Raw genomic sequence first — 13,758 nt, forward strand, 5'->3', positions numbered from 1 at the left:
CAAGTCAGATAAAATACACTCCCACACATACAGCAAACTCATTTATATGCTACATACAAATACAAATATCACTACACTACGATTTTGATTGTCTGTTGGAAGATAGCTGCAGCACCATTAGGTTGGAGTGTTCCGATTTGGACACCGAAAATGGCTCTCTCAGCTCAATGACTTCAATTGGCAACACGCTGAGAGTAATTGTGAAAATAACTGTTGCATGTTGCAAACACTATTAATCTAAAGTTTGAGATAAAATACTTGAACTTGTCGATTATCAAATTTTATTTGTGTGTTTGGCCTTGATTTATGGGCCCTAGTCACTTGTCCCAGTTTGGACACCCTGTGTTCCAATTGTGACACCCTGCTGTGCCAATGCGGTCACCTCTTTAACAATTGAGACAAATGCAACAAACTTTTCTTAGTTTAAGTTTAAGCTGAGATGGGTGTCAAACGAGCTTACCTTCATGATTAGAGAGAATTGATGTGATCAAATATAAAGCCGGTTTCTTTATGAATTTAAGCGTTAAAAAATGGAAAAGGATTAATGATTAAATGCAAAAATATTGATTTGACGATCTCAAGAATCTATGACATCATTATAAATTCTTTTGGGGTAACAGTCTACGAGAGTGGGTGCTGTACAACGAGAGGAGACTTCACTCTTAATAATAATTCAATTAGATTTTTTGCACATAAAACCAATATTTTATTCCGAAGCAACTTCAAATTAATTAGTTAAAAATTTAGAATTAAAATTGAAAACAAATAACAATGACAAAACAGAGGAAAAAGTCATATTTGAAGTGCAACAACTGGATGATATGGTGGGAAACGTTTTCAAGAACTATTTTAATAAATAATAATAAAAAAAAGTACATAAATATACTTATTGATTCCAGCTGATGTTCCATCCAAAAAATTTTCAGAACAAAATGTGAAAAATCGTTTTCAATTGTACAAATTTATTGGGCAAATGTTGTTGCTTTGTATTGCCTGTAAGTGTAAGCTTTGACTGGAATTTGCCTCGAATTCATAAAAAGTGATGGGAGAAGCTTGTACTTGGCCTTCCGTGTGAGACAAGGATTTAATGAGACGATTTATTTAATTAAATAACACAGACAATGTCTGAAATTGGCTTAATTTACATATGCATTTATTTATGGCTGTGTTAAATCTGAACTCAGCTCTTTGTCATGATTCTTATTGAAATTAGGCATTAAAATAGAAGATGAATGCGGAAGGGTGTCCGAATTGGATCACTGTCTGGATTAGAACCCCCCCCCCCAATGTGACAATTTCATTTAAGAGATCAATTTGGGGAGAATCCTTATTAATTTATTCCTAGAGTAGCAATGTTTCGGAGTCTACTCTTATTGTGGCCTGGAAAATTGGATTAAAAGTCTTTTAGATGTGGTGCACAATTCTTTATGTTACTTTGGGATTGGTGGCGAAGGCTGCGAAGGACATTAGAGCTCCAAATTAAAATATTAACCTACCAGCACATCAGGGATGATTCCAGCAGTGATGGACATTTCCCAAATAGAGAGGTCTCACTGTATTATAAGTATTAGTATATTAGCATTTGAAGATTAAAAGTTTGTATTTGGTTACAGGTATACGGTACTGTTACCTTCCGTTAAAAGACGCAACATTGTACCAACAATCATATAAAAAAGTATAATTAGAAGTTATAAGTCTTTGAGATGATATTTTGAAAGTGCAAAGTCAATTATATAACTCTGAATATAGAATCAGTAACAAGTCAGTGGCTTTCCATCACCAATGAATCAGGTTTATTTATTTAAACAAAAATTGTATGCTTTCATTTTCATCAAAATCATATCATTTCAGGGAATAAAAATTTCCGGTGACTTGAGTTAGACTTGTGCAGTGATCTAAATATAAGGACAATGCTTCTTTGAAATTTCAAAAGGAACTTGAAATTGATCAAAATGCATTATGGTTGATTTGTGGAAGAAGATTTCAGGAAAAGACAAACATGAAGTTGTTTAGTGGCGTGCTTTATCTGAAGCGACTAAAACAAAAAAATCTGAAGTTCTAATGTCCAACTCAACAGTTGGATTGGGATATACCACGATGGAATTCAAAGAGCGCGTTGAGCTCCATCGGCCAAAGCTTGAACAGAACGTGGAGGCTGAAAAGCTTTACCCTCTGCTACAGCAATACAAAGCTTTGACTGTGGACGACATCACTTTGATAGAGGCGCTGCCTACCAAGCAGTCGAGGGTTGGGAAGCTTCTGGACATTCTCCTGTCCAAGGATAATGCTGCTTTACAAAGCTTCCACCTCACCCTGCAGAAAATGTATCAACACATTCTTATTGAGATGTTCATCGAGCCTCAGTTGTCAGCCAGGGAGTTGCAAGGTCAGTACCGTTTATATCACATTTGTAACGTTATTTAGAATATATCAGTATCAAGTATCAATTGTGAGAAAAAACCCCCAGGAAAAAAGAATGATGCTGTTTCAATACAAATCAGAATTTAGAAACATAAAATTGACCAGCAACAAGAACAAGACCTTAAGTTAATACTTGCCAAGTACTTACAATTAATCCAATAAACTATGCCAGTTACATCAAAGTTGTTCAAATATCACAATGTTAAAATTTCCAAATGTGTGTCGGGTTTTTAGCTGTGTAATATTACTAGTCTAAGAAGTTGCTCGGTCTTGTTGAGAAACAAATGACCGATCGGGATAAAGTTTGGAAACTGGAATTAATTTTTTTCTAACAGTGTTACATGATTTTCATTTCAAAGCAGAAATCACATTTCATTTATTTCCAAAGATGAATGGCCTCATGAGCCCAATGGACTATAACATTTTGTCATTGATGTCCAATATAGTTAAAAAGGGTCTTAAAATGATTTATACATACAACTAGAGTTAATAAGAGTCAATTCAAAATGCGTGGGAGCAAATCAGTATTGAAGACATTAGAAAATTCATATTCGTTCATGGGAAATAAGACTACGCACAGTTATACAGTAAATGGTGGACTGACTGACAGTACTCATCAAAACAAAAAGGCTTGTTACATTTTCAGTAACAATGTTACTAACATGGAAATTTTGATCACTGTATTTTGAAAGATCCAGTTTTCATATCAGAACTTACTTCTCTTTATTGGGTCAGGTCAGATGTTGTATTACACATTTACACAATCATTCAGAAGACCTTTTTATTATGTAATTTTAAACATCTCTTTCTCTCCCTCTCTCCCCTCCCCCCCCCCCCCCCCCCCCCCCCCAAAAAAAAATAAAAAAAAATTTAAAACCAACAAAACTCTAGGATCATGCTCCACTCCACTTACGTCTGATTCTGAGGATGATGGTAGCAGGTCCCAAATAGCTGCAGGTAATGAAATCAAGTGTATTAAAAATTAAATATTCTTAAGGGGGCTCGGTACTAAAAATACCAAAATCCTTAATTGGGACTACTATTTGATCAAACTCATGATGTTTATACATGAGGTATCTTCCAAAAAAAAAATTTGGTTTAAAAAAAAAATTGAAAATCTCTTCGTTGCCATGGAAATACGGCCATCTTGGAAAATAAACACGTTTTTTGGGACTCCACCATTTTATTAATTCTTCTTTGATTTTAAACATTGTTGTAAATAGCTAGCTATTTGATTTTATAGATATTCACTCTAATAGGCTTAATAATTTTTTTTTTTGTAATGTGAATAAAATTTCCTCACTTTTTTTGTTTTTAACCCCAAAACTATTCAATACATGCAAAATCTTTTTTTTTTTTTTATTTTTTATTTTTTATTTTTTTTTTTTTTCTGAATTCAACATTTATATTTCCATTTATGACATTTGTGTGTGTGTATCATTAGCTCTGTCGGCGGAGCACTCGATTCACACACAAAGGGACCATGGTCGATCCTAGTGATTCTGGATTTTTATCTGACCCCCTTGTCCACCCATCATTGATTGGGTAGCTGGGTCTGTTAGATCTGGCAGGAAGTACTTTGCGACAGATTAGGGTCCCATCCAAAGAGTGGCAAGCAATTGTTATTGTCCATTTCAGGCTCTAGAAACCAGGATAAAATCAGGCTCCATTGGTCTATTGGCTATGAAAGTCTACTTTTTATTTATGATACTTGTATTATTATAATTCCATTTTAGCATCTTTGTCAAGTATTGACATCATTCTCAACTATATATAATATACCCCTGTGAGTTTAAATTTTGAATATGTATATTTTTTTCCCCTTTTATGTCACTTCCACTTTTCGGCCAGAAGCTCGACATATGGATTTTCTAAACCGTCCCAAAACGACCAAGATAATCCCATCTCACCATTATGATCCCAATAGCACTATGAGCAGTAGTTTTCCAAATTTCAGGTAAGTTATTTAGCAGTCTGCGTGATGTAATGGGTCTTGAGACTTTTTGTTACTGCAAAGTGCAGACAAAATAGCGTAAAGGCATAGTGGAAGAAGAATATCTTTGAGATGTCTTTAAAGTTAAGTGTTGTGACTCAATTGTGACAAAAAACCCCCCAAAAACAAAAACAAACAAACAAAAAAAAAACCAACAAATTAAATTTGAAAATCTATTTCAATATGAGTGATAAACTAATTAACTGCACTTCATTTAGATGAATTTATGGTTGATTGTATGTGTTATTATTTTGTTGTTTTTGTTTTTTTTCTTGTCTTCGAAGTAATTATTAATTATTAGTGCATCATCATTTCTTTTGTTTTCTTCATCTTATTAACTTTTATACAGTATCACAACGGCTATAGATTCGATTCACTCAATGTATTTCACGACTGACATAATCAGTTTTTTTTGTTTTTGTTTTTGTCGCCTGTCTTTGAACACAGCAGTCCTCTGTCACTTCATGGCCCGGGAGGACACGAGTCCCCAGTTCTGACATCACCCCCTTCAGACATGAGCAAGAGCAGCAGTGGCGTGCCGCCCGACAAGGCTGCTTACGGCTGGTTCTTCAAACAGTTTGAATCGGCCTTCAATGAACTCAAAGTTCTCAATGCTGAAATGGTGGATATGAGGGATCGCTATGATCAGGTCAGTAAGCTCTTTAGTGATTTTACATCTACTCTTCCTTATCCTAATTCTCTTTTTTTAAAAGGGAGTTTTCAGTAAGCTCTTTGTGATTTTACATCTACTCTTCCTTATCCTAATTCTCTTTTTTTAAAAGGGAGTTTTCAGTAAGCTCTTTGTGATTTTACATCTACTCTTCCTTATCCTAATTCTCTTTTTTTAAAAGGGAGTTTTCAGTAAGCTCTTTAGTGATTTTACATCTACTCTTCCTTATCCTAATTCTCTTTTTTTAAAAGGGAGTTTTCAGTAAGCTCTTTGTGATTTTACATCTACTCTTCCTTATCCTAATTCTCTTTTTTTTTTAAATGGAGTTTTTATATAGTGCAATATCCACTAAACATGCTCAAAGTGCTTTACAAGGTTCCCTGACCAACAGCAACAGGTAACATGTAGAACGAGACATGACGTCTGTTAGGCAATATTACATTTTTTTTTCATTTGTCAACGGCCAGGTACTCATTTTACACCTGAGTACGGCGAGAGAATGTGAGTAAAGAGCCTTTTCCAAGGACTCAACTATGCGCTGAGTGAGGCTCGAACCCAGGACCTTCCGATCCGAAAGCGAGTGTCATACTACTAGACCACGCCCTCCTCTCCTTCTGTGACGCCTCTTTCTCTGTCCTTTGTCTCCTTATTCCTGTGAATTAAAATTCTTTTCAAATTCACATTTTCTATTATAGTTATTTTCCTCTATATCCACTTTCTATCTTCATTCCCCACCCTAGTTCTCTCCATCGTTATTGGTCTGTTGTCTGTCTGTGTACCTGACTGGGTGGAATTTTCCAGTGCCTGGTGGTTGATTGGGTGTTCTTGCCTCAACATTGAATTCTTCTTAATTTTAGAAATAAGGCTAAATTTTTTTTTCAGTTTGCCAAACATTTTAAAATTTAATTATATAAAGTACTCATTGTCATGGGCTAGGATTGTCAGCACTGGTTTGAGATGTAAATGGTTTCATATACATATTTCGTGTGACTGAGTACCAATAATGCTGGTATATACTAAATTAAGGGTGCCTCACAGGTGACTTATTGCTAGAGAATTGAGTCAGTGGGATACAGTACTTTACTAGTTTCAAGCCAACCAGTTTTTTAAGTCAAATCCTCAGATTTTTCTTTAATTTGTTTTGTTTTGTTTTTGGTTTGTTTGTTGTTTTTTTTTTTTTTTTTGCCTGAAAAGTTGGTTTACACATTATGGGTATGTGACTGTTTTAACACTGGGTCTCTACTTGAAATGGAAATTGTCACATGTCTGCTGTGTGATTAAATCAAGCGTTTTTAAACATATTCAGTATGACAAACTTACTTACTTACTTACTTATCCGAACCAGCGACCACCTGAGCTCTAGCCCTTCGGTCTTGTGCCATGACGTAGAAGTTAGATGTCTTTTGTAGTTGTTCCAGGTGACTATAAAGTGTGTTACTGATGCTTGGATTTGGTGGGAGGAATGTGCATCTCAGATCTTCAAGAGGTTGACATTCAAGCAAGTGGTGTGTTACTGTTTCATTGGGGTGTTGACATAGGGGGCAGGAAGGGGATGTGTCTTTTGTAATTTTGCTTAAATGGTTGTTGAGCGGTATGTGTTGTGTTCTTAGTTGAAAGATGATGCTTTGCTGGTGTCTTCTGAGCTTATTTAGGCAATCAGTCTTTACAGGAGTGGTCATATGGGAAAACATACATCTACCCGTGGTGCTTATTGCCCAACTGTTCATCCATTCTTCTCTCTTATTTGTTTTGATTATTTGTTTCGCTGTGTCTAAGGATACTGGAATTGATGGTTGTAAAAGTGTTGATCCGAGTCTGGCTAGTCTGTCTGCATTGTCATTTCCTGGTATATTTGAATGTCCCGGTATCCACTGGAGAGATAAGTCTACTCTGTGTGTTGTAAGGAATTCATCTAGTTGAGATCTTAAACTATTGAACGTTGAGGAGAGTTTATCTAAATCGAGAGCTTGGAGAACCGATTTGGAGTCTGTGAAGATGACAATGTTTTGAAGTTTTGAAGGGTTTAGCTGGAAAACAGAAAAGAGGTGTCGCAGTGAGGCTTCTATTGCAACTGCCTCTGCCTCGTAGTTTGAGCAGGAGCTTCCGCAAGAATTGTGGATTTTATCACAGGTTTTATCTGGGTATTCTACTACAAACCCATACCCAGCATTTTTAGTTCCTTTGTGGGCAGATCCATCTGTGTAAACATGTATCCAGTTGTCTGGGTATTCTTGTATTGTCTTCATTGCTAATGTTTGTATATCTGATTTGCGGGTGGTTGGATGGGAGCATCACCCTTGAATCATATACCTATGATGTTCGCAGGGGTGTACGATCCGATAGTGATGTCGTTTCTTCTTCTCTTTACTAGCCTATCCTGCTTCTTTGGTTTGTGATTGTATTTTTGACAGGGGATATTTTTTTTCTGTAAATCTTCTGCCTGTTTGTTCTTGGCTATTTATAATTTAGCTTATGATATCTTTAGGTTATGATTTTGATTTACATTTGTACTATTTTTGTTAGATTGCTTGTTTTTTTGTTTCAGCGGTCTCTCATATAACCTCAATTGTGTTGGAAGAGACCTAAAGCAACAAACAAACAAAGTATATCTGATTTGTTTTTATTTCTTGTTGTTTCTTCTATGAGGTTAGTCTTTATTTTTGGAAGTTTTAGTTCGGCGTATGGAGGTTTTTGACTGATTAAAATAGATTTTTCTCTGTTTTCTGGGAGTCTGTGTCTTTCATTCAAGTTGTTAGCAATGTGTAGCAGGGATTTTTGTTTTAATCTTGTTCTTGGTTTCCATTTCTCTGCCAGAATTCTGTTTGGATGGTTTTCCTCTTTTCAGTATGACAAACAAATCTATGGACATGTGCTATAAAGATGATGAGATCTATTCCCCCCCCCCCCCCCCCCCCATTTTTTTTCATTATCATTGGATTTAGATGTAATGTACTGAGTAATGATCATCTTGTGGTCAAGTTAATCTGTTCTAATCAATAACTAGTTGTCCACAAGCTTTGCTTTCATATTATAGTATGGACCAAATGTCCTAATTTATAAGCTCTTCCAATCCTTTTGAATCAGGGATTTACTTAATTACTTACTAAAGCCCCTTCTTCTTCATCATAATCATTGTACTCTTTCCTCTCCAACCCTCTCTCGGGCGCTTAAATGACCTAAATAGTGTCGAAAGCGCCGTTAAACACCTAAAAACAAACAAACAAACAACCCTCTCTTACTTTATCTATTCACCCCCTCAGTTATAATGTAATGATGTGGGAGGCTCCCTCTCTGTCTCTCACTCTCACTGGGCATATGCCACCCACTGTGATATTGAAATAATCAATAATGTGGCGGGTATTGTGTAGTCATCACTATTTTGAGCATGACATTCGTGGTTGACCTCTGAACTTGTGTGTATACGGACTGCTGTATTGATGAGCATGAGTGAATATGAGATTGAGTGAGGCAACAAAAAATTATGTCATTCTGTGTAACAGACGGTTCACTTGTTTTTTTGGTTTTTTGTTTGTTTTTTTTTTCTTTCTTTTTTTTTCTTTTTTCTCTTTTATTTTTCTTCTTAGAGTGAGTGACAATATCAGTGAGATTGACCCTGAGTGGGATGGTTGAAGTTTTTGTGGTTGATGATATACTTATGTTTTGTATTAGTTACCAATCTATGACAAATATATTTATTTTAAAAAAAAGTGACATATAAGTAGAATTACAAAAATGTTGTTCTCTGTTCTCAATTGAATATTTTCCTATTTTTAAATTTCATTTATTTGCATTGCTGAAAACACAAATACTTCAGAATTAACTGAATGTTGTCGTCTGTAATTTTTTTCTCTCTCATACTTCTATTTCTGTATTATCTCTGTATATGAGGTTGTGCTAATACCTCATTATTGTTTTATTTGTCACCAAAAGACATCGAGATGAAGATATTTTGAAATCCAATGGAAGGATTTTGTTTTCATGAGTTTTTCTGGGTTACACTATAAAGGAAAATGATTTTTTTTAAATGCAGAGGATCTGTCACTAAATGTCAAAAAAGTTTAGACACAGTATCAACTTAGTCCACACTGTTTCAACCCTTTGAAATGTTAAATCTGCATGCTACACTATTCTGTTTGTTAGACTATTGACTATTTGTTTTCGAATTGTTTTTCATTATTCAACCAAGTGAAACTGAATAAAAAACAATTTTCTTTCCCACAATTTTACAAAATAGTGAATTTTTATCTTTTAAAAATTTTAAAAAATATTTTATTTTTGGTCTAATCTTAAAAATTATATTTTTTTTGCATGCTCACAATAATTTATTTTCTTGGCTTAAAAAACAGGGTTAATGTTATGTAATTATGGAAAAATTAATTCCCTACTTTTATATCAGTTGACGGAAGTAACTGAATGATATTTTTATTGTACGATCATCATTATAATATTTTTATTCGTTTTTCTTATTTTTCCATTTGGAGTTGTTTGTGTTTTATTTTGACAAGCAACCCATAACAATGTTGAATGATAAGAAAATGTCTAGATTAGGCATGGGTGTTGTTGATAGTTCCCCCTTTTGTCAGTTATCATTGTCCTGAGCTTGTTGTTGTGGTATCATTAAATGATAATCTTATCCTTTATTGAATTTGTCATTCTTGTCCAACGACTGTTTGAGCCATTTGGTTCCATCCATGCAGTTCATATTGTCCTTCAATAATCTTATCAACGTTTTAAACATGTTTTTAGGTCATGTAACTTTTTGATTGAAAAAAAACAAAACAAACACATGTACATGACACACAAACACACACACACACACAAACAAACATGCACAAACACACACACAAACAAAAATGCACAAACACACACACAAACAAAAATGCACAAACACACACACACAAACAAAAATGCACAAACACACACACACCAACAAAAATGCACAAACACACACACACAAACAAAAATGCACAAACACACACACACAAACAAAAATGCACAAACACACACACCAACAAAAATGCACAAATACACACACACAAACAAAAATGCACAAACACACACAAACAAAAATGCACAAACACACACACACCAACAAAAATGCACAAACACACACACACAAACAAAAATGCACAAACACACACACACAAACAAAAATGCACAAACACACACACGCACACAGACATGATAAATAGCCACATACTGCTGCCATGGATAGAGAGTCAGTTGTAAGTTGTTAAAACCACATTACTTTACACAAATAACAACTACTAGAACTCTTTCATCTTATTAAATGTTTAGGTATCAAAGGAGGCGGAACATTTTAAGGCCATGTATAAATCTAAGGCCCAGGGCTTACTGCAAGTCTCCACTGAATTACAGGGCCTGAAATCACAACATTCAGATTTATTACTGGAGAAAAATCAACTCTTGGATGAAATTTCTGGCCTTCAGAAATTGAGAAATGAGGATAAAATGGAGCTCTCTGAACTGAGGCACCAACAGCGGAAGGTAGGTCTTGCCTTTAATTGTGGGACTGAATTTCTATCATTTCATTATTTTTCCCTATTATTCTAAAAAAAAAAAAGAGCTTTTATATAGTGCAATATCCACTAAATGTGCTCAAAGCACTTTACAAGGGGTCCCTGGCCAACAGCAACATTTAACATTTAGTACGGGACATGACGCTTGTTAGGCGATGTTACAATGTTTTTCGGACAGAGACAACGCTGTTAACGACCAGGTACTCTTTTTACACCTGAGTATGGTGAGAGAATGTGAATAAAGAGCCTTCTCCAAGGACTCAACTATGCGCCAAGCGAGGCTCGAACCCAGGACCTTCCGATCCAAAAGCGAGTGTCATACCACTATACCACATAGCCGCACAAGCCCTATTATTCGTCTAGAAAGCTCATTTGGTAGAGCACTCGCTTCATAAGCAAAGGGACAGAGGTCAATCTGAATTTGTTGTAAGAAAAAACAAAAAAAAAACCCCAACAAAATTCAAACATATTTTAAAATTCATCTGAACTCAATTCACTTTGTGCATTGCCTTACCAGATTTTTTCTTATTTATAAAATTTTTGTTTATCTGTTGTGTTGTATAGGCTTTCAGTGAGGACAGCTCAAACATCGGCATGTCAGAGAAGTACGCCGCAGCCCTGGATAAGTATGAGAATATGCGCAAAGACTTTGACGTTTTGAGAGAGCAATATGCCGAGCTTGCGGCATCCAGGAGTACTGCCATGTCCAGAATGGATACGTTGTCGGAGGAAAATTCCTCTCTGATTTCCCAAATGGAGGAAATGAGGAATAAAAATGAAGCACTTTGTCTGGAAAGGAATTGTATGAAGCAGCAATGTACGAATGCCATTCGGGAATGGAATCAGGTAAAGTGAACAAGAGTTGTGATTTATTTTTCTTTTTGGAATACTAAACTGATTATATGTTTAATCCCAACCTTTTCATTTCTTAAACAAAAGTTTTAAGGTGCTCAGTATGAATTGAGTCGGTATTGATAGAACGAAGTTGACGTCACTCGGGTCTTTGTTATTGTTTTTTTTGCCATCCATATTTGTGAGTTATTCTCACTAAACTGTATTAACTGAATTAATTGAAAAGATTGTACTTACGGGTAAAGTTGCTGGGAAGAAAAGAAGAGGGAGACAGAGGATAGATTACATTGATAATCTGAACAGATGGATTGGTGGAGGAGGAACAGGAATCGAGCTACTGAGAAGATCTGAGGACAGATATGGCTTGAGGGACATGATCGCCGATGTCTGCAACAGGCGTGGCACTTGATGATGATGATGATGAATAGTTCATGGTGACTCATAATTTTGTGTGTTGGTCCGTATTACTCCCGGATGGCATTGTTGTGAGTTTCTTAGCCAAGCGCATACTATCTATAACGCTGCAAATAAAATGAAAGGTGATTGTTTTTAAAACGCTGTGTCATTGAAATACTTGGCAGTGCAATCATCATCATTCTCAGTATTCTTAATCATCTGGAAGTGTTCAGTGAATTGATGTAGGTATTTGAAATACCTTTCTTACTACATCTTTACAATTACCTATTTGATCTATATGTAATTTATGTTATTTTTCTCAGTCAATTTACAATATCATTATACTGTATCTAATTCTTAGCTTCTTACTCATTTATTTTCTTATACGTTGACATCAATCTACACTTTACTAGATATCTATATTCCTACAATTATATAATCTGTACATCCCTTGAAATTTATACTATGTAATTATTCTTACATCTTACAATATTATTACACGATACCTATTACCAAGTTTTACTTTACCACATTTATCTACTTATATTATATTTACATATGTATTATTGACAGCATTTTATTCGTCTGTACAAAAATTTCCTTTTTGGATGAATAAAGTACATTATTATTATTATTATTATTATTATTATTATTATTATTATTATTATTATTATTATTATTATTATTATTATTATTATTATTATTATTATTATTATTATTATTATTATTATTATTATTATTATTATTATTATTATTAATAATATTATTATTTTTATTATTATTATTATTATTATTATTATTATATTATTATTATTATTATTATTATTATTATTATTATTATTATTATTTATTATTATTGCGGGTGGTTGGATGGGAGCATCACCCTTGAATCATATACCTATGATGTTCGCATGGGTGTACGATCCGATAGTGATGTCGTTTCTTCTTCTCTTTACTAGCCTATCCTGTTTCTTTGGTTTGTGATTGTATTTTTGACAGGGATATTTTTTTTTCTGTAAATCTTCTGCCTGTTTGTTCTTGGTTATTTATAATTTAGCTTATGATATCTTTAGGTTATGATTTTGATTGACATTTGTACTATTTTTGTTAGATTGCTTGTTTTTTTGTTTCAGTGGTCTCTCATATAACCTCAATTGTGTTGGAAGAGACCTAAAGCAACAAACAAACAAATATTATTATTATTATTATTATTAATATTATTTTTATATTATTATTATTATTATTATTATTATTATTATTATTATTATTATTATTATTTTGATTTCTTATTTTCCTTTTCTCCCCAGACTTTGATAAAGCATGGACAAGCAAAAGAGAAATTGAATATGGTCATTAAGCAAAGAGATGATTTCTGTAAAGATTTTAATCAGACGTTTGCAAAATATACAGAGTTGAAGAAAAATTATGAGGCTCTTCGTGCAGAAAAAGATGCTGCTGTGAAAGAATACGCTATGGTAATGTCGGAAAGGGACACCGTTCATAAAGTAAGAAATAATTGTGTTTATACATTGTATACAGATTTTTTTGTATAAGCACTCGGTTAAGATTTTAAAAGATGTTTAATTGAGCTTTCATATAGAGCAATACCCACTAAACGTGCTCAAAGCGCTTTACAAGGGGTCCCTTGCCAACAGCAACACTTAACGTGTAGGACGAGATATGACGCCTGTTAGGCGATGTTACAATTTTTTTCGGACAGAGACAAAGCTGTTAACGGCCAGGTACTCATTATACACCTGAGTACGGTGAGAAAATGTGAGTAAAGAGCCTTTTCCAAGGACTCAACTATGCGCTGAGCGAGGCTCGAACCCAGGACCTTCCGATCTAAAAGCAAGTGTCATACCACAAGACCACATAGTCATAGA

General features: G+C 34.4%; 1 protein-coding gene across 6 annotated transcripts in view; it reads left to right on the plus strand.

Moving 5' to 3' along the window:
* LOC144973757 (disks large homolog 5-like) overlaps positions 1 to 13,758 on the plus strand; it is a 41,978-nt gene that overhangs the window by 1,162 nt on the left and 27,058 nt on the right. For 2 of the 6 annotated variants that reach the window (XM_078916630.1, XM_078916631.1), the window contains exons 2-8: positions 1,852 to 2,386; positions 3,313 to 3,378; positions 4,276 to 4,378; positions 4,862 to 5,063; positions 10,383 to 10,592; positions 11,189 to 11,470; positions 13,180 to 13,377. In XM_078916630.1, the coding sequence (XP_078772756.1) occupies positions 2,062 to 2,386; positions 3,313 to 3,378; positions 4,276 to 4,378; positions 4,862 to 5,063; positions 10,383 to 10,592; positions 11,189 to 11,470; positions 13,180 to 13,377 (1,386 nt within the window). In that variant the 5' untranslated portion in view covers positions 1,852 to 2,061. Of the gene's footprint in view, positions 1 to 1,851; positions 2,387 to 3,312; positions 3,379 to 4,272; positions 4,379 to 4,861; positions 5,064 to 10,382; positions 10,593 to 11,188; positions 11,471 to 13,179; positions 13,378 to 13,758 lie in introns of all 6 variants that reach the window. The other 4 variants (XM_078916633.1, XM_078916634.1, XM_078916629.1 and 1 more) reach the window with 3 other exon arrangements.

The sequence above is a fragment of the Berghia stephanieae genome, chromosome 5, assembly GCF_034508935.2.
Source record: "Berghia stephanieae isolate SIO BIC M18660-M18661 chromosome 5, UCSD_Bste_1.3, whole genome shotgun sequence".
NCBI lineage: Eukaryota > Metazoa > Mollusca > Gastropoda > Nudibranchia > Aeolidiidae > Berghia > Berghia stephanieae.